Raw genomic sequence first — 25441 nt, 5'->3', positions numbered from 1 at the left:
ATCTAATCATTCAAAGGGCCTTGAGATTCTTCGAAAGCTCTTCATACTTGGGTTTTTTTTTTTTGCTAACCTGAATATCTTCACATTAGCTAGAAAATACTAAGAGCCAGGAATTTCTAGTGCAAATTAAGGATGAAGTCATTATTGACACAATGGTGAAGTTGAACATAGTCTTCTGAAGAGGGCATTAGGCCCCATTTTTTCCCCTTAATTATAAGCCAATCAAAATAGAGAAATGCATACAGTTTTCTATTACTCAGGGACCTCATCACTGATCGTTTGCACATCTTCTCTCTGATTAACAGAAATAAAAATATTTTAAAAGCTGCAGCACTGAAATATGTCAAGATGCTAAATACAGAGTATTGCTTCTACTTGACCACATGTCTTGATCCAGCAAGTTCTAAGAAGCTGCTAAAATACAGAAAGATGTTGAATTTTTACAAAGGGAATTTATTTTAGATCTTTAGTGATAGACAGGTCAAATCACAGTGAATTCTAGTATTTCTTGCCTTTTCATGTCTTTTCATCATCAACTTTGAGATGTTTAAAACAGCTTAGTTTAATAGCAGCTTTAAACACCCTTCAGTTTCTTTTGTAATACAAGCTGCTAAGTCTAACCCCTATGCAAGCCCCATGAAGTCCTATACACAGGAAACTGAGGAAGGAACTTGGTGCATTCAGTGGCATTATCTAGGGAAAGACATTCTTAAGTTTTGGTTTTCTGTGAGAAACTGCTTCACTCTTGTGAAGGTTTAGAAGGTTTAGAAGCCTAGAAAAGGTATTTTGATCTACAATTCTGAGTTACAGGAAAATCTGCATCCTAAGAATTGGACTTGATCAAGGAGGAGAATAGACAAATTATGAAGAACCAAATTTCCTGGTTTCTAGCTGCAAAAATGTCACTCAAAACATAAATTCCGTTATGTGACAGTGTTTGAGCATGACAAATGATGTAAACTGATTTGTCCCATGTAAGAAGTCTATTAAAACACATAAGGGAGCGTTTGTTTTTGTCTAAAAATACTCTGTTCTATGTAACTATTATCTTTATATGAATCATGCTCATTGTTATAGAAAGAGGCATAATTTTAATGATTTTTTTCCAGAACTTTATTCTGCCCCTCTTCACACAAGCTCTACAAGTAAGGATGATGGGGTGCTGGTGTTCTTTCGTTCCAAGTCTGTTACCACAAACACCCATTGTAAAAAGAAAACTCATCTCTGCAAATGATTTCTCACAAGCAAGTGAAGATCACATAGGAGAAAAACCTCCCACTGCAGTACAAACAGATGTATTTAGAACAGTGTTTTAGTGTGTTGCATAGACAAGGATTTGTTTGGGCAAAACTCCTTTAAACCCAAGAGCAGTAAACCAGAGTGGAGAATGTGAGCCAGGAGAATCTCCTGCACACCTTGGTTACAGGATTATCAAGGAAGAGCTTGAACAGGTAACAGAGCAGCTCCTGGAAATACTGTTTCACATGACAGTAAATGTATTTTTTTTCTTTTAATCAGAGGGGATGTTTCTGGACAATCAGCATAGGACTGTGGCACAAACCTTCCAGCAAGTCTGTGTTCAGAACCAGGCGCTAGTTAAACCCAGTCCTTGCTGGCTGAAGAGCAAAGGATCATCTCTTTTTAAGATAAATCTAAAAAATCTGATAAATGCTCAGGGCCACATGAGATTCTGAAGAGAAGTGATCTGCAGCTCTGTGGAGTCTTCCACAAAGAAATGTTCACAGGTACTTGTTGTATTTGTAGGAAATGAGTGTACGGTCACACACTTGGAAGGAGCTTTATGTGCCGTCACATTTTCTGCTCTTGTGGTCTTCTCCCTCTTGCATTTGCACATTTCCTCCCCCTACAGCATTGATGTACAGCCAAAAATGCAGATGCCTGAGTGTTAAGTGGACTTTGTACTTAACTCATGTAACAGGGCTAGGGTGCACTGCCTCCTTTCCTAAATTCTGGTCAACAGGAGTATGTAAAACTCCAGAACATTGAGATTCCATGTATTTTCCAAGGCATTTGCACAGCACTCCTCCCCTGTCCCCAACTTTATGTTTTAAGAGCTATTATTTTCAATAGGACAGGCAGAACTTTAATATTTCAGTCCTGCAAGCTCAAATAGAGCTTTGGAAGAATAAAATTAAAAAGTAGAAAACTTGAATCTGTAAGTTTAAAAGACTCCTTTGCAAGTATTTGCAAGTATGCAGTTACAGCTGCATATAGTGAGAAGAGAGAGCATCTGTATTTGTGTAAATACATAAACTGTGTTTATTTGGGTGAATCACCCATATTGCTTAAAAGGATGTTAATTGGGGTGCTACGTAGCTCTTTAGCACCAAGGATGGAGAAAATAGAATTGTATTGAATGGAGGCTTCCACTCCAGGCTGTGCCAGTGGAGGTGTCTGCTGCACTGTGGAGTGGCTGCTCTGCCACTTCTGACTTTTCAGAAGAAACAGATTGTATTTTTGCCTCATCCAAATAGCAAAATGGACTGGCATCTTTTCCATCTCCTGTTCCTAAAGGGCAGGACAAAAACAGCATCGAAAGGTTGCCATGCCAAAGAAGTTCCTTTGAAACAATGAAATAGTTGCCATAGAAGCAGCGACTCATTGCTGTGACCCATTGCTCATTGTGTGGGAGAGGTGAGTGTTTGCCTGGAAGTGGCTCAGGAGGCTGTTCTGAACACCACTCATAACTGAAACAGTTTGTGTTCTTCACTCACTTCCTCAGGTTGGCTTCAAATATTATTACTGTTTGTTTATGCTCCTTATGACATTCATGAACCAGAAAATAATAATGGCAGGTATTGTAAAGCTCAGGAAAGAATTAAAAGGCAGAATGTTGGGGTTGGCAGGGAGTCAGTGTGTGGCATTAAGGAAACAGCTCTAACTTTGGTGAGGTTATATGGGGTTTTACACTTGTTCTCTGAAGTACCACCCTTTTGAAGAGAATTGTGGAGACCTTTCATTGAATCCTGAAATGGCACAGTACTACTTGCCAACAATAATATGAGATATGGTCAGGGTGGTGCTGACATGCATTAGCTTCAGCCACTTAGATAAGAGGCGTTTTAAAAAGGCATAGAGTTAGCATCAGCTATGTGAATTGTATTATTTTGTTTAACTGTTTCTTGTCGTCGCCAACAAGGTCAATTTAGGCTAGATTTGGAGAATCATTTCATGAATTTTCAGACTGCACTGTTACTGAATTCAGAACATCTGTATATTCAAGCCCTGTCTGCAGTTTTGAAGGCTTTAGCCTTATGATCCACATCATAAATATGCACTTTGTATACTGATTTTAGCAAAGATACCCTTCTTAAAGATCTGATCAGCTTGAAAGTACAAAGCCTCAGAACTGAAGCCCCAGGACCCTGGAGGTGCTTGTGAGTGCTGTAGCAGCAGGTATGTATGGGAGCAGCCTGGCCCAGGGTCCAGCCATGGTGAAACTACTCTCCTTCTGTGTGGGGACGTGTGCCTGTGGATTCAGTGCCAGAGCCTCCTGGGAGGGGATAAGACAGATTCCTCTTAACCAAGGCAGAAATGAGAGCTGCTGATTGAACTGCATGGGATCAAATGGGGACACGCCCACAAGCCCTGCACTCACCTTCTAGAGGTGTGTTTGCCAAAGGAATGTACATATTAGGATTATTCTTCATCTTCTTCTCTTTTAAATGCTGCTAACACAGCCACTTCAAAACACTTGAGGAAACTCCTTTAATAAGCTCTTTGTAGAGTGAGGTCTCAAAGCTGAATAGCTCTCTTGACTTCGATAGGTGACAGGCAGCAATGGTCTGTTTGTATTTCAGGTCTTTATTGCTGGGGGTTTAGGCAGATTTCATAGACCTTACGTTGGGTTTGTGTATGGGAGAGCTACAAGTTCCATTTAGAGTATCTTCCCTTAAAACAACAGGAGAGAAGTTGTTTTCCTGTCTGAGGTATCAGTGTGAGATTCATACTTTAGATTTTTTAATCCTTTTTTATTAGCTGCTATTAGTTGATATCTCTAAGACCATCTTTTCACATGATTCTTTTCATGGATGGTTTTACTTTTTCCATTGTAACAAGAATAAAACCTTTTTTCTCTCAAGTAATTTTCTAGCCAGTAAGAAACTATTGAATATCTTAGTGAAAGAGTCTTTATATGTCTTCATGTGAGTAGCTTCTTTTCGATAAACTGGTGCATATCCACATACTATAAATGTAATTTGAATTCTTAAGGTTGTCAAAAATGAATAGCTTGCTTCTTCTTCCTGTCTGAAATTTATCTGACCAAATGAAGTTCAGCTTAAAGCACAGATAGGTAATGAAACCAGCTATTGTGCAGGTAAGAAAATCTGTGATTAATTAAGTGGACCACATCTGGATGTGACCACAGTCTAATCGTGAGGGGCTGTAAATAGCATCAAAGATTTGTGAGCATTAGGTCTGTGGACAGCAGGAAATATTTGAAAGCCAAAGCAGGATCAAATGTTTGGGTAAAAATTATGGTTATAGCTAACCACAAATCAAGTGAGAGCCATTAGAATGTTGTTTGTTATCCTGTGGTTGAATGTAAATTCTCAACATTGCTCCTTTGATTCGTAAAGCAAATGAGGGTTAGGCTGTGACCTTGAAGACGTGTGAGACATTGAAGTGAGACAAGCAGGCTCTGCTGGCTTTCTTGTGCTCTGCCTTGGGAGGTTTTCTGAAGCATGAGGTTTACCTCTTGCTCAAGTACAGCCATGGCTCCTCACTGCTGAACAGCCCGTTCAGTTTGTTTCTGTTTGTTTCTGCTGAAGAACATGCACCACCAAACCTTGCACTGGTGTCTGTACACATGCAGTGCCTCCTACAGTAAAATGCTTCAAACGCGGGCTGTGCTGGCATTTCCCTGTGCTATTAAAAAGGCACATGCTGGCTAGTGCTCTCTAGCAGTCATAACATCTTCATTGGTGTCTCATTTACTACCCATCACAGACAGAGAAATTAAAGGAATTATGTTTATCTAATTGAAGGAGTTAGGGTCGTATGTGAAGGTCAAAATTTTAACAGTGGCCAGAGAAAAGTAGTAGTATTATGCTCAGCTTTTTCACACATTGAGGGGAGAGCCATCCAGCCAATCTCTAGGCAGACTTGCTTAGACTTCAGAGGAAAAAACTCAGAAAAACTAATGTCCTTCCTCGTGGAGAGGAGAGAGACTTACCAAAAGCAAGAAATAAAAGTTGGGGTGAAAATATCAGAAACTGACTGGGAAAGGAATCTAAGTCCACTAATGCAAAGTGTAAGTCTGAAAGATGAGGATCCAGAGCTTTCAGATGCCAAAGCAGTATGTCCTTCCTTGTTCCTAATCTGCTGTATCTCCTGCCTGGAGGGAAGGGATTACATGAGCAGTATGTCTGTGATACCTTACTGTCAATACCTTGTTGTCAACTTTCCCAGTCTGAATTTCTCCAGTTTGGCTGTTAGACACTGAGGGAGACTCTGAAGGCCTTGTTAAAGTCAAGGCACAGAACAGCCATTCCTCTCCATTCATGTGCTCAACTTGTCAGTGAATCACAAGTTCAGACACAACTTGACCTTGGTACGTCCATGATGGTTTATCTCAGTCTTCTTTTTTGGGTTTGTTTTTTTTTTTTTTTTTGTCCTTCCTACATTTGGAAATGCCTTCCATGAGGATGGACTCTGCAGTCTTTCTGAGGGCTGTTAGGGTGACCAACCAGCAAGTGAACCTCAGGTCCTCTTGCCCTAAATGAAGATGGATGTGGCAGTTACTTTTTAGGCATCACCGCCAATCACCATGACCTCATCTGGTCCCAAAGATTTGTGTACATAAAATTTTCTCAGGAGCTTCCTAACTTGATCTTTCTCATTTTCCCAGACTCAGTGGAAGTGATTTAATTTTACACAAAAATTCATGTGAATGAAAAATAATGTACATACTTCTGTTTGACACACTTAAATCCAAAAGTCTTTTAAATTTGGTAGTAAATTTTGCATTGTGAAGGCCATGGAATTGGTAGAATTCTGCCCTGTCAAATCCATAAAGAGGCCAACTTCTGTGACTTGGCAAATTTCCAGTTGATGTCAACTTTGAAGTCAGTGAGGATTTCTTCGGAGGAAAGACATGAGGATTTGGATTAAAATATTTATTTATGATTGATAAATGAAGTCCACCTGGTCACCAGACAAGGAGTACATATGATACAAGAAGAAACAGTTTGAGATTTCTTTTCAATTTCAGTTTAGTAGAACATTTTATTTCATTCCAAAGCAAAAGAAATCCTGGGCTGACTCAAAAATTTAAAAGAATATATTACTGGTAACAAAGCAGCAGGAGTTGTTACTTATGTGGTAAAGGCTAATTTAAAAAAAAGTCCAATATGAACTTCATGTTTAGATGTAAGAAATTAAATTTTTTTGTTGTTTTGCAAAGACCTACATTTTGATTACATGAGGATTGTAAGTGCCACCTTGTGGACATCATTATTCTTGTATCTCATTATAGGACACCGTGGTGAAGTAGAATAATAAAATTTAGTTTCCAAATCTGTGACAGAAATTAGTTATGTTTTCTTTTCGAGATTTGGGAGATTCTGATTGATTTTCCAGTATTGCTATTTATGTGCTGAGGTGGAAGAACACACTACTTCAGCAGCTGTAAATAAAGCCAATACTTGTCTCACTGTGAAGTCCTACTACTTCATGATATTTGTAGTTCTTGCTGGAATTCCTTTGCTGATCAATCTCAGATCTTTCTCCTGAGTAAGCTATCGATGGAACACCATGGGAGTGAAACCCCAGATGTCTGGTATTCTGACAAGCTCCTTATGTTGTGACTTGCAGTGTCCTTGTGTGAAAGTGGCTGGATAAAATGGTTCATGCAATGTCAGGAAGTAGCCTGTGTGGTTTTTGGGGGTTGTGGGTTGCAGGGGTTTCATTGTTGGACATCCTGGCCCTGGGTAGATCAGCTATGCCATGTTTGTAAAGGGTTTGGGGAATGTCTTGTCTCCAAAGCATAGGTACAGTGATGCCTGTTACAGCAAGCCCTGAGTTGGGCATTTCTACCCTTTTCACAAATAAAACCAAATTTTATTCTGAGGAATACAGAGTTTCTAATTCCATGCAGCTGATTTTCTGCTCGTTAAAAACTTAAAGGTATTGTCATGAGATATATTAAATATCTGCTGCTTATCTTAAACTGTCTCCTAAGGATCTGCAGCTTCCTCACTAGCCAAGTCAAATTCAAGCCTGTACTCCAGAAGTAAATCCCATGTGGTTTGTCTGTATGTTGCTTAGCTGTCAGCCAGTCACAAATTCCTACTTATCTCCAGGCTATACTTAGGCCATAACCAATATCAAAATTCCAGGACATCAAATCTCTTCCTTGGCTTGCTGCTGAAGTGTTTTCTTATGTTGTCACAAAAGAGAAGCTGATTTATCTCAGATAAGTTGTTTTTTAAACCGTTAGAAAAAATGGTCAGCAGTGTTGTTTTTGCAAAAGCACAGTTACATCCCTGGTCATCCAGGATTCCTTTAGCGTCTCATCTTAGAGAAGCTGTTTTATGGATTTTACAAATCAAGATCCGTTGGATGGGGCTCGGAACAATCTGGTTTACAGGAAGGTGTCCCTGCCCAAGGCAAAGGGGCTGGAACTGGATCATCTTCAAGGTTCCCTTCCAACCAAACCATTCTGTGATTCTAGGAAATTATTTTGTTTTAAGCTATCCTGTCTAGATGTGTGTTACTGAGTGGGTGGAAGGTTTTCTACTTGATGAACAGGTGGGTTTCTTCTCTGTCTAGATGCAGTATACAGATTTCTCACATACCTCTTTTGGTGAGAATAGGCTGAGTGCTCACTTTTAGAGGAGATTAAGACAAGACTATAGAGAAAGTAGTCCTGCTTCTGTAGAAAGCCTATTTTGAATTATAACAAAATCAAAGCTCTCCACCTCTTTCCTGAGCAGCAGCTGTGGGAACTGTGTTGCTCAGCTTTTCTTTCAGCTGAGGAGTATGCAGTCAGCATGATCAATGCATAACCGCTCGTGGTGTGTTCTTGGATTTTGCCTGGCAGGATGTAAAAACCTGTTGGCTACCCTGAAAACACAAAGTCTGAGAACTCTTTGGGTTTTATTGCTTTTTCCATACAGAAGACATTGCTGAAATGCTAATTCACAGAATCATTTCAGAATTGATTCTTCTCTGAAAGTCATGTTATTCTCGGTTGTTGTGTCCGAAGTCTGCAGTTGTAAGATCTTGGAAAAAGAAATCTTACTTTATTTTGCAGAGCATTGGCTGTGACGACTATCTGGGTTCTGACAAGGTGATTGACAAGTGTGGAATATGTGGAGGGGACAACACTGCTTGCAAAGTTGTGTCTGGAGTTTTCAAACACACGCTAACAAATCTTGGCTACCACAAGATAGTGGAAATTCCTGAAGGAGCTACTAAAATCAACATTACTGAGATGTCAAAGAGCAACAACTATTTGGGTAAGTTGCATCTCAGTGAATGAAGAATGCTTTGTGTGCTAGTGCAACTGGGTGGAGGTTATGCCAGGAAAGGCCATCTGAGCAGTGTGAAATCAATGCCAAGAAGAAGAGAGGAAAGAAAATGAATTGTTAAACAGGTGTTTTGATCAGAACGAACTGGCTGTTTTTAATTCTGCATTGATCTTGCATGACAAACATTATAGACCTGTTACAGTCCATTTCCCTGCCTGTCTGACTTGGCTTTAGTTTCTCCTTTCAATCCGTTCCGCTGTGATGTTTCCCTTTCCCACATCATTAACCTTCTCTGATCAGTCAAGAATCCAGCCAAGCAGATGCTTGTGTATATAAAAGGCTGCTTGAGTAGAAAAGAGCATCTTCTGATTGCCAAAGAGTTTCAGTTCTTTTAAAGTGAGATAATTTGATATTGAGGAGATATTCCCAGAATCCAAGGTCTTTGTACAGTTATTTATTCAGAAGCAGGTCCTTAGTTCGAAACCATGGAGGATCCTGGAATATTTATAGAAACATAACATTTTAATGTATACTTCTAGATGTGTATAGTGGGTTGCAAACTGGAGATTATGTGGAATTTATACCAGATCTAATTCAGTCTTGTGTGTATTTATGAACTGTGGCATTCCCCACTGTAACCTGTCATGTTCCCAGGTTACAAAGCCCTTAGTTTGTCTAAATTTGTGCATGTTCTGTAGGCAATTCTGATGAGTGGACTGGAGAGACAAGAGTTACTTATGATTTATAAAACCTGCCCCTCACCCTTCAGTTTTCTCTTCACCATGCTTAGATCTGTCTTAAAAATTACCATTGCAGATGGTAAAATTGGAGCCACCTGAGAACTTCTTTGCTAGCTTGGTGTGGTTATTGCTAGAAACTGTCTAGCTGTACTAGAAGTTCCAAGTGCCAGTCCTCTTGTTGGACAGCTGCTTTATCTCCCCTCCGGTGGGTAAAGCATCTCAGCTGCTGCTCAGGTACAAAAAAGGAAGGTGCTCATTATGGAATTGCTTTTACTCTTTTTTACTTTCTTCCCCTTAATTCCTGCTGATGCTGGAATGAATTCCACAGAAGCATTGCCTGTAGATGGGAGTTTATTACGGGGAACAGTCTGAACTGGAAAGTGCGTTCCATAATTTTACCAAAAATTTACTTCAAAATTGAAGAAATAGAATAAGCTACCCACAGTCCAAGAAAGCCAAATGTCCTGAACCTATTGTCTGGGTGGTCTTCTCAGTTCTTATTTGTCCTGGTTTCATCCAAATGAGGTTTTGATACATTATATACCAATATACACCAGCGGTTGTTTTTTCATGAGAACAGTTTGTTCATCCATCAACACTAACTTAATTGATGATGAACTAAACCAATCATTCTTTCTAAAGAATTTCCATTGATACTTGTACATTTGGTAGAAAATGGGTGAGAACATAGCTGACTTGGCAGTACAGTGAAAGTAGTCACATCACTAATATATAAAATCATGGAGTGGAATGTAATTTTTCTGTCAGATTTATGTGCCAGCATCTGAAAACAGCTGACAGAAAAACTCCCTTAACTATATTAAAATGTTCTGAGCCACTTGAACGTTTTTGTAATGGGCAGGACAGAAAGAGAGTAACATTTTTGTTCAAAAATAACCAGGCTGTTGGCATGTATGGGAAAGTGACAGAGTATTTCTTTCCCATGCTACTCCTTAACTCCTTATCCCTTGAGCTCTTGGTTTATGCTATCATCTTTTCTTTCTTTCTTTTTTTTTTTTTTTTTTTTGTTTGTTTTTATCCATTTCATATGTTTTATTTAAAAGTGCTGGTATGGATTTAGTCTGCTAAATTCACCAGCTCCCTCCCATGTTAGGAATTCTTGAGGATGTAATTCCAGCCTAGAAGGATTCCAGCCACTCTGCTTACATTGTTACACAATAAACTTGGTTTATTAAAGCAGGTGAATTACACCAGGACAAAATTGAACATGTTGAAGCAGATCAGAAAGCTGAAAATAAGAAAAAGGCTTATCAAACAATTTATTGGACAAGTGAAATGGTAATTATGAAGTTGGTTTCTTGACATATTGGTGGTCACAAATTTCTCACTGATAAAATAGCATTCAGAATTTAAACATTTTTATTGTGAGCGTAGCACTGGTGGAGCTGGAAAACTTGAAAAGTCAGACTGTTTTCACTATATTTATGATAATAAGCAGAAGTCTTGAACTTTAAAAATAAAAAAAAAATTAAAATTATCCTTATGCTGCAGCAGCAATGAGAAAATTAACCCAGCAGCCATTCCTTTAAGGATGTAGTTGAGTGCTTTGCAAAACTGAATTTTCAATACCCTATTCTGTCATAATCCAGTTGTAGCCATCAGAGCTGCTTGTAAGCACCATTCCCTTTTTTTTTTCCCAAGGAACATAAGTTGGTTGCTTTTGGTTTTTCTTTCACTTTGTACATTTTAGTTTCTTCAATGCAAAATTGGAAGTCAGCTCAAGGTCATTAAGATTTTTTTTTTTTTTAGGAGATGACAGCAGGTGTCAGTATGAGTTACTCTGTTTTTCTCTGTTTTGGAGATTGTCTTGAGTTCCATGTGGTTTCATTAAGCAGGTTTACCAAGCTCCACACTTTCCTCTAAAGTACTAAGCAACTGAGCAATCAGGAGTGTTCACAAGGAGATATTTCTTTAAAATCAGGAGGTGCTGGAAAAAGCAGGCAAGAATATGATTTTCAAACTCATCTAGAAGTCATCCAAATGTTTGAAAGCTTCTCCATACTGCTTTTGTGAACTATTTTGTATTAGTCTGTTGCTCATTTTTGTAAAGCCCTCATAAAAAGCACAGTTCTAACATTTCTGCTGAATATGACTCAGCTTAGTGAGTTTTCTCATTTTGAGGACTGCATTTTTGGCTTTTGCACACAAGCTGGAGTGATTTCAGAATAAAATTTTTAAGTTCTTGCCACTGGAAAACAATAAAATTCTGTTAAAAAGAGAAAGCATGACAGTGATATATAAAGCTTTAAAGTGTTTCTGGAAGGTTATCTGGGTAGTTAGAATATGCAGATTAAAGGAGATGGGCTAATTGGTTGTTCATGGAACTTTGTAATTAACTTTTCATAAAATCCCAGTTTGGAATGAGGTGAATTTCATACAGCACAAATAGAGTATTTTCTTCTCCCCCTGCCCAAGTTTTCCAATTCTTTTTAGGCTTTCCACTTCTTGCAGATCTTTACTGTAGGAAGAGTGTTGATGTGATAAAGGAAAATATTTTAGCAGTCAAGTTGGGAATGGGCTGCAACATTAACTAGTGTGTCTTAGTGAGCCAAAAGAGACTAACTCTAATGGAGCCATGAGGTGTATCTGAAATTCCCCAGGAAACATCTCATGCTGGTTTTCTAGTGTGTGTTTGTTGGGAAAGAAAGCAGTCCAGTTTTGGAGTGCTGTATAATAGCTATTCATGACTATTAATGATGTTTTCATCAGTCTGTATATTTACTCTAGTTTTTTTTACAGTTAAGAGGAAAAGCTGTGTATTAGCAACTCTATAAAGTGTAGAGAAGACTATAGGCTGCACAGCCCTGAGCTATGTCAGAATGACTTCTCAAAGTTGTTTTCAGCAGTATTTTCTTACTGGCTCATGTGTAATAGAACATTTTGGTAACAGAACTGCTGACCTTGGACAGACCTTTCCATTGGCAAAGCACTTCTGTCACATGCTAGAGACAAAGACATACTTTTTATCCCACTGGTAATCATCAGCTGGACAGTTCTCATACCCTGACATGGGAAACTTGCCACTGAATTAACTAGGACCATGATACCTTCAGTGGGACCAGCACGTTACAGCACTTGTGCTGCAAAACATGTGGGCTGAAATAGAAATACTTATGCATCTTTGGGATTGGGATTTGAGATAACAGCAGAATTTAAAGCCAGATAACACAGATCTGAAGTGATTAGCTGGAATGTGGTTTTCTTGCATACTGTGTCTTGAGAACATAATTGAAAGAAGCTGGTTGCTATCCATATCCACAGCCTCAACTGCAAGGCAATCTGTTGGGAAGGAGGTGTCAGCAGTTCAAATTAAAATTTAGCTTAATACAGAGCTGAAAGATACAATGCACTTCAATGAACTTTAATTGAGATAATGTGGTAATGTCTGTAACTCGAGGAGCAGTTTGTTTCTGGGGCAGTTGTCTGAGTGTGGAGTCTGTGGCTTTGGGATTGAGAGCAGGAAGGGGTAGCAGACACTCTGCCTGCCATCGCAGGCTGCAGGGTTCTGGGTGCCCTGTCCAGGGAAGGTGGATAATTCCCAGGGTGGGCAAATCTCCTAACTTTTTCTTTCTTACCTGAATGCTATTTTCTACAAAGATGTTTGTTTCATAGTGAATTTATTTAACTGCTAATGGTAAAGCTCATTACAGTTCCTTCAGGGAATATATTATGTATTTCAGTTTTGTTTTTCATGGAGTTCAGTCATTTCAGCCACTAAATGAGATAGAGATATCTTTGGATCTAATTCATTTTCCTTGCTTTCTGTAAAATGATACTCTGCTATTTGTAGCATCTTCTATTAGTACATGCCAGTATACACAATTTATGATTAAAATAAAAGTTGCAGATTAATATATTTTTAAACATAGGTCCAAGGGATGTTAATAGCACTATTGTGAATATTGGTGTGCCTGAACATGAATATGATTTTAAGGAATTTGTTGTATGAAAACAACAGGGCCTGATACTAATGGTGCTGTGAAAAGGTTCTCGGAAAACCATTTTTATTCAATATTCCCTGTAGCAGATAACATTGAAACAGTACATCTCATGATGAAAGATTGTTAGCAACTCTTGAACTTAAAATAACATTTTGAAATCACTTTAGAGGTTCGAAATTACAGCAAATAAAGGAGTTAGATTAGAACACTGGCAGGAATTTAGAAGATAAACATTGCTAGAGGCACTGCTGTGATCGTGTGAAGAGCTTTATAATATATATACTCATTGATTTCCTTCATGTGGTGCTTATTAAGTCAACTAATATACTTCAAAATTTACTTTTTAAATTGCTGTTAATGATTATTTTTAATTTTATTTTTTACACAAGATTAAATGTTTCTGTGCAAAAAAAGATGCAATTAATATAGTAATATGGAGGAGAGGATGCACGTTGGAATTTTTAGGGCTTGGAATGAACTTTATACAAGGGATCTGCTTATAATAAACTTCTGTTCCAGAAGTTCAGTGTGCCTTGGGCTCAGTGGCTCTCCCACTGCACGAGAACTGTCAGTGCTCCATTGATAATTCTCACATTTCTCACATTTCTGTTCAAAAGCAGAGCCTGCAGTTTGTCATTTGAGTTTACGCAGTGCTGTAACCCAGAGCTATGCTATTATGTATGTTTATTGTGATGGATTTGAGACCTTCCCAAGGACTTGAACATTGGATTAATCATTGAGTGCATCCCTGTGTGTGTCAGTGCATTTGAGTTGGAGTGTCTCTCTTGCATCTGTGGCTTCCTGAATGCATTACTTAAAAACAAATGCAATTACAATATCTGGATAAGAATAACTATTTTTTTTTTACCTTTTGTCCTTTGTACTCTTGACTGTTCTCTGCTGGAGTTAAACAACAAAGATATTTCTTAGTACAGCCAACAGTGTGCTCCAAAATGCGGAGAAAAGATTTAAGGAATCACTTCTTAAATAAACTGAAATTAGACACAGCAAGTTCAAACCATAAGGAAACTTCAGAGTGAATTATTAGTGTCTGAAGAAGCAATTACAATCAGTGTGTAAAATTTAGCAGCACATTTTGAATAATGTTCTTAAGAAATGCTTTTTATGATTAGGTATCCTAGTGAAACTGTTGTGTCCCTATTTCCTGAATACTGAACTGGAGAGTCAGGAAATACTGCTCAGGAAGAGGAAGAACTTGAGGGGTTTTTGGAAAATGTTTGCAAATCAAGTGTTCTGATAAAAACATGAAACTGGCAATATAGGTTGATAACTCCTGGTTATTGGCTTCTAGCTTACCTCTTTGTCTCCACTCAGTCTTGTTCTTCAGTGCTTCAGATTCTATATTTGGTCAAATATTTTCTGACTCTACCAGACTGGCCATTAATAGCTGCTTTAGAAATTTTGGGTCACCTTAAAAGTTTCAATTCAATGTCAGTTTTAGAAGAGACATGATGAGCAGAGAAGATTCTGACTTTTTCCACTTAATTCAGTTTAGTTAGCTAGCACTGCTAGTTGTAGATATGTTGATTCTCTGAATTAATAATGATTTTCATTAATTGCTCTCTGTGTGGCCATGCCTTAATTCAAAAGCATCACAGGTCTCCTAAGAGACTCATCTTTCTCACCAGGGATTTAAAAACAGCCTTGAAACTAAAGTGTCTAATGCTGACCTATCCAGGAAAGTACTTTTCCATGGCTGTTATTTTCTGCACAGAAGCCCAGGGTCTGGTCAGACAAACATGCATTTTTTAGCAGCTACCCAGTTCAGTGCCTGTGATTTAATATTACAGTAATTGCTGACAGATTCCCTGCAGGATTTACATTTAACTGGGTATGCTTGCTTGAGAAATTTAATAGGTCACATTTCCTTGAGCTGAAAAGTGTGGTATTGTAGTTGGTTGGTTATGGCTAAATGGGTTTATATGGTGATTTTTAATAATTTCATGGTCTTCTTCTGCAAACTGCAGTTTCAGCATGTGTGGGGCCTGCAGCTTGCTCTGACGTTAAGTGGTGTTAATTACCTTTACCTTAGCCAGCCTGGCTCCCATATTCTGTGTGAAGAGTTCAAGGCAATGGTGGAGAGGGATGAGGAGTCTCTGGTTTATGCTGGAGATGACAGGAATCTTAGAAGCATATTCTGACAAGAAGTTTTGGATCAGCCTGAGTTTGGATCTTGCTCTTTGTGGTCATATTCCTGTGTCCGTGGATAATGTATGTATAGATAAGCTAGGAGGGAGAATTAAGACCAACACAAGTTTGCTTCTAATGCAAAAGGGTTATAAACCAATAGCAGACAGTATATCATGACAAACAGAGATTGGCAATTGCAATTGCTCCCTTTCTAATATTTCTCACCTGCAGTTCATTATTAGGATGTCCAGTTCTCCCTGTACACACACTTACACTTCTATGCACTTTCAGTTATTGTCCTTAAAATGGTTTGAAATGGATTTTCTGCAGGGAGTGTTTCTTTCACTAAATAAATGTTCATCTTACTATAGCCAACATGTATTACTTGGCTGGGATGACCACTTACTAAAACCCTCGAATCTGTTAAGACTTTGGATGAAATTCAACCCTAATGAATTCAACTCCACTGAATTCAAGTTGCACAAGCTTCTTACCTAGTGTAATGACCTGTAGTTGGAACAGAATATATCCAGGACATTATTCTTTGCTGACCATATATTTTTTCAACTACTGCTGTTGCTTAAATAATTACAATTTAGAGTTTCTGGCAGGGTTATCTTATTATAGTAAATTCCAAGGTGACCTTTTTCCTTCTGGCTTTGTTAAATAGCCAGCTAGTATCTAATACTCTGTATAGTGGTCTGTAGGGTTCCAGGCACATTTTGAAAACATACAAAAGAAATACTTTCTCAAAAGCTAGTTTGTTTATTTTTATATATTAAATGGCTGATCTTAAAAAAAAAATTACAAAAAGACAGACTTTACTGCTCCACTGGGTGATGGAAATACTCTTTCCTCTGGCCTCAGGTTAAGCCTTGATGTCTAGGTTAACTTGTGTGTCCCAGCTTTCCACCACTGTCTCACAAAACAGGTCTCTGCATGTCACTTGCCATCAGTGTTTTCACTCAGGAGCTTCAAAATAAATTTCTCCTTGTTTGCTGAGGGCAGGAGGTCTGAGCGATAGCCCTGAGCTGGGGTGCTGAGCAAGAGTTGCCTTGCTTGGGAGGCTTGTGACTTTACATCTAGTCTGAATCTCCAGGAAAATTCTCCATGTTGCTGTTTTTCCAGGCAAATGGCTTTTTGTTTCTTTCCAGCTGCCAGTGCTGGCTGTGCTTTTTGGCTCATACCTGCTCATTGGTGGCAGTGGTCATGACCAGTTTTGGAGCCCATAGAAATCACGTTTTCATTTCCTAGTTGTGTCATCATACCACAGAGGTGGTGGTGTATTCTTCTACCATTTGTTTGTAAGCATTATTCTTATAAAAACAGCCCTTTCTACAACAGAGCAACAGCTGAAACCTGCTGTTGCTTTGATGATCTGCCCTGCAAATACATCATCTGAACAGCAGCCAGCAGCAATGAGTCCCACTGAGGTGTTGGTTTCAAAAGTTCTGTATTAAAGGAATAGTTTATTCCTTCTCATTAAATAGGGAAAGATTGCTCTGAAAGGCAGGGAAAGGATAAAGAGCAATATGCAAAAAATGAGAGGAAACTTAGAAAGGCTGGTTGTTCAGCTTGACTTGTAAAACACCCAGGAATCTGGTTGCTTATATAACTTTGCAAACCCCCTTGGCATGGAAGCCTCTAGAGAACTGACTCTGCAAGATTTTCAGTATTTCCTGCTTCTTGTCAGACCCCAAAATCTTTAATTTCAGCCTTCCTCACAGTGTTTTGATTAGACTTCTGTTTCCAGTTATGGACAGAACCAAGGAACTTGAATGCAAAAATTTCAAAGAAGATGCATTAAAACATGAAAGAGATGGTCTGTTTGAACAGTTTTTATTAATCTGAACCCAATTAATGGGACCTTTTTAGATCTCGAAGCTTTAGATTATTTTTGTCTTCTAGCTGATGACCAAACCACCAAGCAGTTTCCATGCAAACACTCCCTTGAAGGGTGCACAGTGTTTGGAATATCAACACATTGTTTGTTCAAAGCTACTTAAAATACCTAATCTCTCTGAACCATGGGTGCTAATGGGGCACCTTTTGGTGGATGCCTTTCATGGCACTGGCTAGAACTCAGTAAAATGAATTCTCCGCTAACTAATGCAGCTGAGTCTCTGCTTTCACTCCATTCTTCCTTTGTCCCTGTAAAGGCCAAGGCAGGACTGTGTTGGAAATGTCATGTACTCTTTGGAAGTTATTAGCTTTGGGAGTTGATTAAAATCCTTTGCATGTAATCTGTTGCTCAGCTGTATTTTACCTGGAAAAAACACTACTTTATAGAGTTGTTAGCAAGGTGTAGTCGTTGCTCTGATACAATACTATTCTCCTTTTCTTATGAATTTTAATTCAAAATTAATTTTATTCTGTGACTTAGCTGTGCATAAAGAATGACCAGAATCAGTCCAAATTCTTAAACTATCCATAGGCAAATTCCCAAATCTCATGAAGACATAATTCTTCCCTTTCGTGCCAAGAGGAGAAGTTGTTACTAATTTAAATAGTTGTTCAACTGCTACATAACAAAACTTAGGAAAAAATGGTTGAGAACCTGGTTTCAATTGTCACAGATATTTCTGTGCAGCATTCTTTGATTCCATAATCTTATTTTATTCTGAGCAAAATTCTCTTTTGGATTGAGAAAAACCCTTCTTTGTTCCTTAAGCATCCCTTGATCTAGTCAGATAGAATGTGTTCTTACATCTTTGATTCTGTAAAAGAATCTTTCTTTTTTTTTGCTGTTCCTTCTCTTATTTCCCTTTGAACTGCTCAATTTCAACATTTTTGGGTTTTACCCTTTTCAAAATATCTTTTAGTAAAATAATCATGCAGTTGAAATTCTACATGATTAGTGGCTTCATGGTTGGAACCAATAAAGAGATTTCATCTGCAGAGAATATTTTTATATTGCAGCATTAAATTCCAAAAGAAATCCAAGTCCCTTCTAATACACAATATATATGGGGATTTAAATCTTGATTTATAGACTGTATGATTAAGTTAGTCAAGGTAGATTAAATTTTATCCTTTATTTCTTAGCTTGCCCAGTGTCTTTGTTCTCTATTGAACATTACTTCAAACACTTTGTGTCAGAAGAATTTGGGTGCTTAGAAGCACAGCAGAGCCAGTCTCACTTTCATATTTGTACCCATGGCAGCAGTAGTTGCCCCATGGTCATAACTCCATTTTTTGAGTACCAAATTACTGTAATTCTGAAAATGCTGGGAGTGTGTTGAGAGATGTGGGTCAGGTGAATGTCTGCTGTAAGATTATGGGCTGGCTTTTAATGAGCTACCTGGCAAAGGCTACCAGCTTGCATGGCTAATCAGGACACAGCTTAAGGACCCCAAGACTGAACAACTGAGTATCTGTTGAGCACTGATAACCATGAAGGGCTAGGGGAAGGGTTTTAAAGATGTAGCAGTCCAGCTGCAGCTGTTGTTGTTTGGGTTATTCCTTAGTCCCTTGCCTTCAGTCCATTCCCCTACTCCAGCTCTTCTGTGGAAGAGAAGAGCACGGCCCTGAGGCAGCGCACGCTCACTCGGTGTGATTGTGTGGCACCTGTAAAACCTTCTACGGGTCCTGAGCGACGGACACCTGAACTTCAAATAAGGATTCTGTGCAGGAGTTTCCTTGAAATCATGGGAGGTGAACCTCAAGGAGGAGCAGGAGCAGAAGTGTTAGGAGGACTCTAACCAGGCATGGGGATATTTAAATGATAAGCCACACCAGAGCTTTGGAAAACTTGGAAAAGAGATGTGATTTATTGGTGAAATGAGGCCTTGTCATTGCAATTACTTTTAAGGACCAAAGGCAACAAAACTTAGTGTGTCATGTGTCTGCTGATGTTCAGTCAGACTGCAGAATTAAGATTCCTTCAATAAGAGGAAAGTTTACTGAAAGTTTGAAAGTTTACTGTTGAAGTTCTGTCATAACACTTCATCATTCTCTTCTAGGCTTATATTGCAGAGACTGGGGGGATTGAATTTTTCTCAAGTGTCTTTCTAGGCCAAACTAGAAGAGGATGTTCTGTATTCATAATGATAGTTCCTCGGATTTTTTGATTGTTCTTACAAAATACTTTTTCTTTCCTTCCCCAAGTCTAATTAATGCAGGGGAAGGCCAAATCATGGAAATTTGTTTGGTGTGAGCTTAAACTTATGAACATACAATACCTTTTTTCAGTTGTCTTCTGCCAATTTAAAAGAAAAAAAAGACAGTGAAACATGATGCAGTCCTACATTTGTGTCAAGAGGTTGTAACTTTTCAGCATCAAAATTTTCTTTTGCATTTTTAGCAAAACAGACTTCTGAAGAAAAGTCGTGTCTACTGAAACAAAAGCACGTAGTCGTAAGATTCCAAAATAAGAAGAACTTGTGGTTCCTCCTGACTTTATCTATTGATACAATGAGAAATCGATTTTTCTTCTAACCCGTGCCTCACTAAATAGCACATCCCTGAAGCTTTCGAGTCTCTAGTTCAGAAGAATTGCTCATGGATTGTTTTGAAACTGTTCATAGAGTCCTAATGAGCACCAGACCTAGTTTATTGTTCTGCCAGCAGTTAGCTTTATTAGAGGGAGGGCTATTTTGCATTGAAACTTCAAAGTTTGTGAATTACTTTAAGCAAAGGTTCACTGCTTTATGAATGAACAGAGGATTCCTTCCCCTTGCCTGTTTGTGTGAGTTCAGTTCTGAGCAGTTGTGCAGATTTTGGAGAACAACAAAGGAAAATTACAGAATTTTATTCTGCTCTGTTTGTTTGTGAAGAAGTGTCACATGTTTGTAATTTAGTCCATCACCGTGAACCTTACAGCTAGTATAATTTATAAATATAAACATGGGAAATTCCATTAAAGTGTTCAGGTTAACATTGAACTAACTTGTCCTGACAGTGGCCCTTGGGAGTGTTCCTTTATGGCAAAAATCTGTGCTATGTCTTTAGCATCTTCACTGCACACACTATTGAAGCAAAGGTGAAATCAAACTGAATCATTTTTTTTCCTACCTTGGAATATATCTAAAGGTTGAGGAGGAAGAGAAGGGAGTTTGGAGTGGGATATAAGCATTTGTGTTTTATTTCAGTATCATCCCTAATGCAGATGTAGCAATGGAAATTTGACACTTTCATGCAGGTGAGTTGATGAAGGCTTTTTTCAGTCTTTTAGCTTTATCACTTGTTTTAAGCAGAAAACAGCGGTAATATGGTTAGGATACCTATGAGGTGTAGCCCAAACCAGGCATGTTGGGATGCAGTTAACCTTTTGAATTAGTTATATTAATCTCCATTGGCCTTAATTCTGCAGGTGCTGGGGGGTACTCTGTAGAGACCCTCACCTCTGCTTAGTATGAAAGTGTTAATAAGCTGTCTGTCAGATTGTAAGGTGTGAAAATCTAAACCTCAGAGTGCTGCATGTTAGAACACAGGAATACTGTGACAGAGCACATAGACTTGATTATACAGTGATGTTATACAATTTTTAGTGTTTCCTTAGTGTATTTTGTGTGTCTGAGATGCAGATTTTACTGATGAACTTGTGTTATTAGTAATGGACTAATGCTGCTTTCTTTCCACTTGGTTGAATTGTGTCATTTTAATTTACTATGTTTGAATTTTCATCCTGTCTTAGAGGTAGAATGAATTAACACTCAACTGTGAATTTATATGATCAGATTATGGCATCTGCTCATATGTGAGTCATCTGTTGCTGTGGTCTTAACATTGGTACCGCATTGTTTATGTGGAGTCAAATTCCTGTTGGATTTTGTTTTTATCAGGAACTGGTATCTGTTCTGCATCACCACCTACTTGGGCTTTTTCTTCCCTCCTCCAGTATAAAACAACCATCCTATGACTTTCTGCCCTTGAAAACCATGAAAAAGCTTTTAATTTCCGAGTTGCAGTTCTTATCTCTTGTTCTGCTCTCCTTCTAAGGCAGTTCAATGCCACCCCTTGCAAGGGTGAAACTTCTCTCACTGATTGTGCGGAATAATACAGTAGTGGAATTCACTAGGTCTGCATAAGTGCTGACGCTGACAACTTAAAACCTTAAAAACACACTCTGTAAGTAAGGTTTTTCAAGCAAAAGTTTAATGTTAATAGTAATGTGTGTAATTGGTCTGAGTTACCAAAGTCCAGGCTCTGTTTTGGCATGTTGTACATGATAAATTACAGTCATCTTTTACAAAGCCCTGGGTTTCAAATCAAAGATGAAAGTGAGGTGCAACCAAAGGTGCTGCTGGTTGGCATCCCCAGCAGAAATGACGGAATGGAATGAAATGTTTAGTTGGAACCTCTTGGCTGGCATGATGATCCAGCTTTCACAGAGTCCATGTCCATGGACTCAAAGTGATCTTCTGAGGGAGTGCAATAACAGGCCTGAGCTTTCATCTCCTGCCTGCTTTAGCATTCACAGTGCCTGTGAGCAGAAGCAGAGCTGCCCAGGTTTCCCAGTCTTTGAAAGACTCCCAGACTTAAGTAGATCATTAAGATATTCCAGGAGTATTTCAAAATACTGCCTCTTAAAATTAGTCATAAATAGCAGTGTAGCTGTTTAGGGCTTAAAATGCATTCAGCATGCTGAGTAGTTCCAGAGGGAAAGTGGGAACAGTGACTAAAACTTCTTGCTATGCAACGCTGCCTCCTTTACCTTCTCTCAGTGGTGTTTTCTGCTGAAATCCACCGGTGTATGGGTTTGTATTTCATGCCTCCATCCAGAATTTGGCTTTCGAAACAAAAGCTCCTTGGTTCTTTGAGAAAATCATCACAGAAAGTGCTTCTTATCTTCAAAGTGTTTTTCTGACATTAATTAATTGGATCCTCATGATCCTGTGAGAAGGGGTAAGGAGCAGCCTGGAAATGCCCATCAAGCGCTCCTACTGTACTGAACACTTCTGCAGCCTAGCTGGAAAAAATGTTTTGTTTTGTTTTGTTTTGGGTTTTTTTGTGGTTTGTTTTTTTTTTTTTCAACTGCTCAAATAACTTTAAAAGTGTTTGAAAAGCAAGGCACAAAAATTAAAACTACTTTTAACATCCAACAGACTTTTATGCATTTGTGCTTGTGGACGTAAAAAAGCTGCTGTTAAACAAGCAGGGGCAGATCCTGTGCAGCTCCCAAATTACAATGGTGCCATTGATTTCCTTGGGCCTGGGATGCCACAGGCCAACTGAAGGACCTGGCTCCTTGCTTGGGAAGCAGAGCAGTGTATAGTAAGACCTGATGTGAATAAAGAGCTTTAAATTCATCATAATGGGAGTACTACCTAAACTGAAGATGCACTGAGAAACAGATGGAATAGATTTTGTGTGAGAGTCAAGAGAAAGGCACATTAAATGAATGGAAAAGGAAAACAAAACAAAATAAAGTTACCGGTATTTGTGGATATAACCTAGTATGGAAGTGCAAAATATTTTATCTCTCCACTGAATTACTGAAAATTCCTTTCTCTCTCAAATGATCATTATCCTAAACTGTATCTGACAGTAAGTAAAGGGATCCATTTTGTATTTTGGTATGTAGGCTGGGGTTTGTTTCTGTCTTCACTGAAGTTAATCAGGAAATGCTGTTAACCGCTGAAGTTGCTGTGTGGATTTTTGATAGGATTATAAATGAAAAAATGTGCAGTGTTGAAACTCACTGGACTTGGAATAAATGCATGTCAGTATTGTCCAGAAAGACCTTTAATATCTAGTTCACATTGTCAATTCATGGTCAGATATTTTCCTTAGAATTTATGGTCCTTTAAGATAATACATGATGTTGAATTTGGAAGTAGAGTAGTTGTTAATTGAATGTGTTGGGAACTTGGAAACATTGAAACAGTGATTGATTAAAAGACTGATAAATACCATGCTAGAGTATGTGTAGCATTTCAGTCTCCCAATTTATATGAGCAGTGTTACCTTCACTCTGTCAGGTTTGTAGCATATTCCTACTTAGTGTAGGCAGAAATGAGCCTAAGACATGGGAGAAGAGCTCTTGATAAATTCTTGGTCTACTAATTTTGGTATGGTGCATAAAGGTGAGCTTGCAGTAACATGCTGTCTTTTTTGGTCATTGGCAACCAGGGGGACTGAGGGGACCCCTCAGAGTGCAGCAGTAATCCTGGGGTCTAAACAGGTTTAAGATGGATGTGGTGGTGGCTCTTTGGTCTGTGCACAAACACCAATTAAAAGACTGCTGCTTTTGTGCAATAGGTATAGAAGGTTCTCATTCTTTACAAATTTAATCCAGTTATGTGTTCCCCTTTTTCTGCTGCTTTTTTATACCTACTCTGCTTACGTAAGCATTAGAAACCATTATTGATCAGTGCCTTGAGGATCTTACGCTGTTTCCAGCATTAGTTGCTGGATGAAGTGCTGAGCTTCCTGCCCTACTCCTGGCTGAGAGTGATGAAGAAGCCTTGTCCCTGTGTGGTTAACACTGAGCTCAGTTTGCTGCAACACCAGCAGCCACCTGTTCAGGGTGGTAATAACTGAAAAATGGTGTTACAAAGCACTACAGTCTTCCTCTTCATGATGCTGTAAGAAGTGGAAAGAAACAGTGTGCTTATATTCATATTTGAGAAAGGAATTGAATCCTTTTGTTGCTTTTTTTGTTGGTTTTGTTTATTTTTGGGCATTTGGGTTGATTTGGGGTTGTGTTTTGGTGGGTTCTTTGAGCAGAAGAGAATCTCAGAACAGATGCATGTAATGATTTTACTGGCTTGAATGGAAGAGACATTGTTGGATCAGCTGGTTATGGCTTCTTTGGATGAGGTGGGCAGGGTTTGTGTTTTAAGTTAGGATTTTTTTTTAGGCAGCTAGTATAGAAACGAACAAAAACAATAAATGGAAATAAAATGTTGAAGGAAGTAAGGAAAGAAAATTCTAAGTGAAAGGCAGTAGTATAAAGGAAAATACCAAAACTCATTCAAATAAAAACTCACTCTACCAATACATCTTTTAAAATGCTAGTAAATATTTTAACCTGGATTTATATCTATATTAAATCATCAAGGAATTATCTGGGGGTTGCTGATTACTTGGATTGGTAATAATAGTCTCTGATACAGACTCTTTTGGTTCAATTAATTTGTTCAAACTTACCTTGTGCATTTTTTTTAATGTAGGTGACTCAACAGCTTTATTGAGTGACTGTATCTGCAATTCAATTGCTTTTTATTTTATAGTACCTACCCAAGCTCTGCAAGCCTTGGCAGTTAGTCCCAGCCTACTGTGCTGTGCACAAACCAGTTGCATTCTACATGCCTAACCTCTAAAGGATCCCAAAGCTTCTCTGAAGCTTATGTAGTTGATTCTCTTTGCTTTTTTTCTCTCCAAAAGCTTTTCTTGGTTCTCTGGTCAGCACTGAGACCACTTCAGTGTTTCCTTAGTCAGGAATAAGAGGTGAGGTGGAGGCTGCAGCAAGTCCTTCCAGTTTAGCAGTTGTAATTAAGCAAAGGCCACGCACAGTTGTTCAGCAGATATTCCAGTGCAGCAAAGCAGTCTCTGCCAAGCCATGGCCTTTCCCACAGGATCCCAGGGTGTGCAGATAAACAGCTGAGCCACCCAAGGAGGGGCAGCCTGCTCTGTTCATGTGTTAGGCTTTGGGAGGGGCTCTCTGAGGTCCTGTCACTGGAATACCATGTGCATTGAAACATCAGGGCTTTGATTTGTGCCTTGGAAGTGGCCTGTGAGTGTAACCACTTGAAATTATGGCAGTCATTATGGTCTAGTCCACAAAAACCTGGATTAAAATGGTGGCTTTCTTTCTGTTTACCCTCTCCCTGACAAAACTCCTGGTTTTGCTTGAGCCCTATTGAAATAGGTTATGTAAACTTGAGCACCTTGTACCATTGGTTAAGAGTCTGTGCTATCATTCAGCAGCATCAAGGATTTCCTAGACATGTGTGACGTGTTACATTGCAGTAATTGTTTCATTTGTGTTTATAACAGGAAGCTAGTTTAAATTACTTTTGGGAGGGTGGATATTTCAAAGGCTCTTCACTCATAGACAGCATTCATAAAAAGACTTGCTTATTTATCTCAAACATGGAAAAAATGTTCCCAGCTGAGTATGAAACTATGTGTGCTGGATGTACTTTCA

At 38.7% G+C, this 25441-nt stretch overlaps 1 protein-coding gene across 3 annotated transcripts in view; it reads left to right on the top strand.

The window, feature by feature from the left end:
- Window positions 1–25441, top strand: part of THSD4 (thrombospondin type 1 domain containing 4) — a 242744-nt gene that overhangs the window by 179332 nt on the left and 37971 nt on the right. For all 3 annotated transcript variants that reach the window (XR_011003831.1, XM_068204088.1, XM_068204089.1), the window contains one exon: window positions 8279–8483. Coding sequence is in view for 2 of the 3 variants with exons in the window: in XM_068204088.1 (XP_068060189.1) it covers window positions 8279–8483 (205 nt within the window). In the remaining variant the exon portion in view is untranslated. The remainder of the gene's footprint in view (window positions 1–8278; window positions 8484–25441) is intronic.

Source organism: Anomalospiza imberbis, chromosome 13 (genome assembly GCF_031753505.1).
Source record: "Anomalospiza imberbis isolate Cuckoo-Finch-1a 21T00152 chromosome 13, ASM3175350v1, whole genome shotgun sequence".
In the NCBI taxonomy this organism is placed as follows: domain Eukaryota; kingdom Metazoa; phylum Chordata; class Aves; order Passeriformes; family Viduidae; genus Anomalospiza; species Anomalospiza imberbis.
Note: the sequence above shows the minus strand (reverse complement) of the source record. Positions and strands in the feature narration are given on the sequence as shown.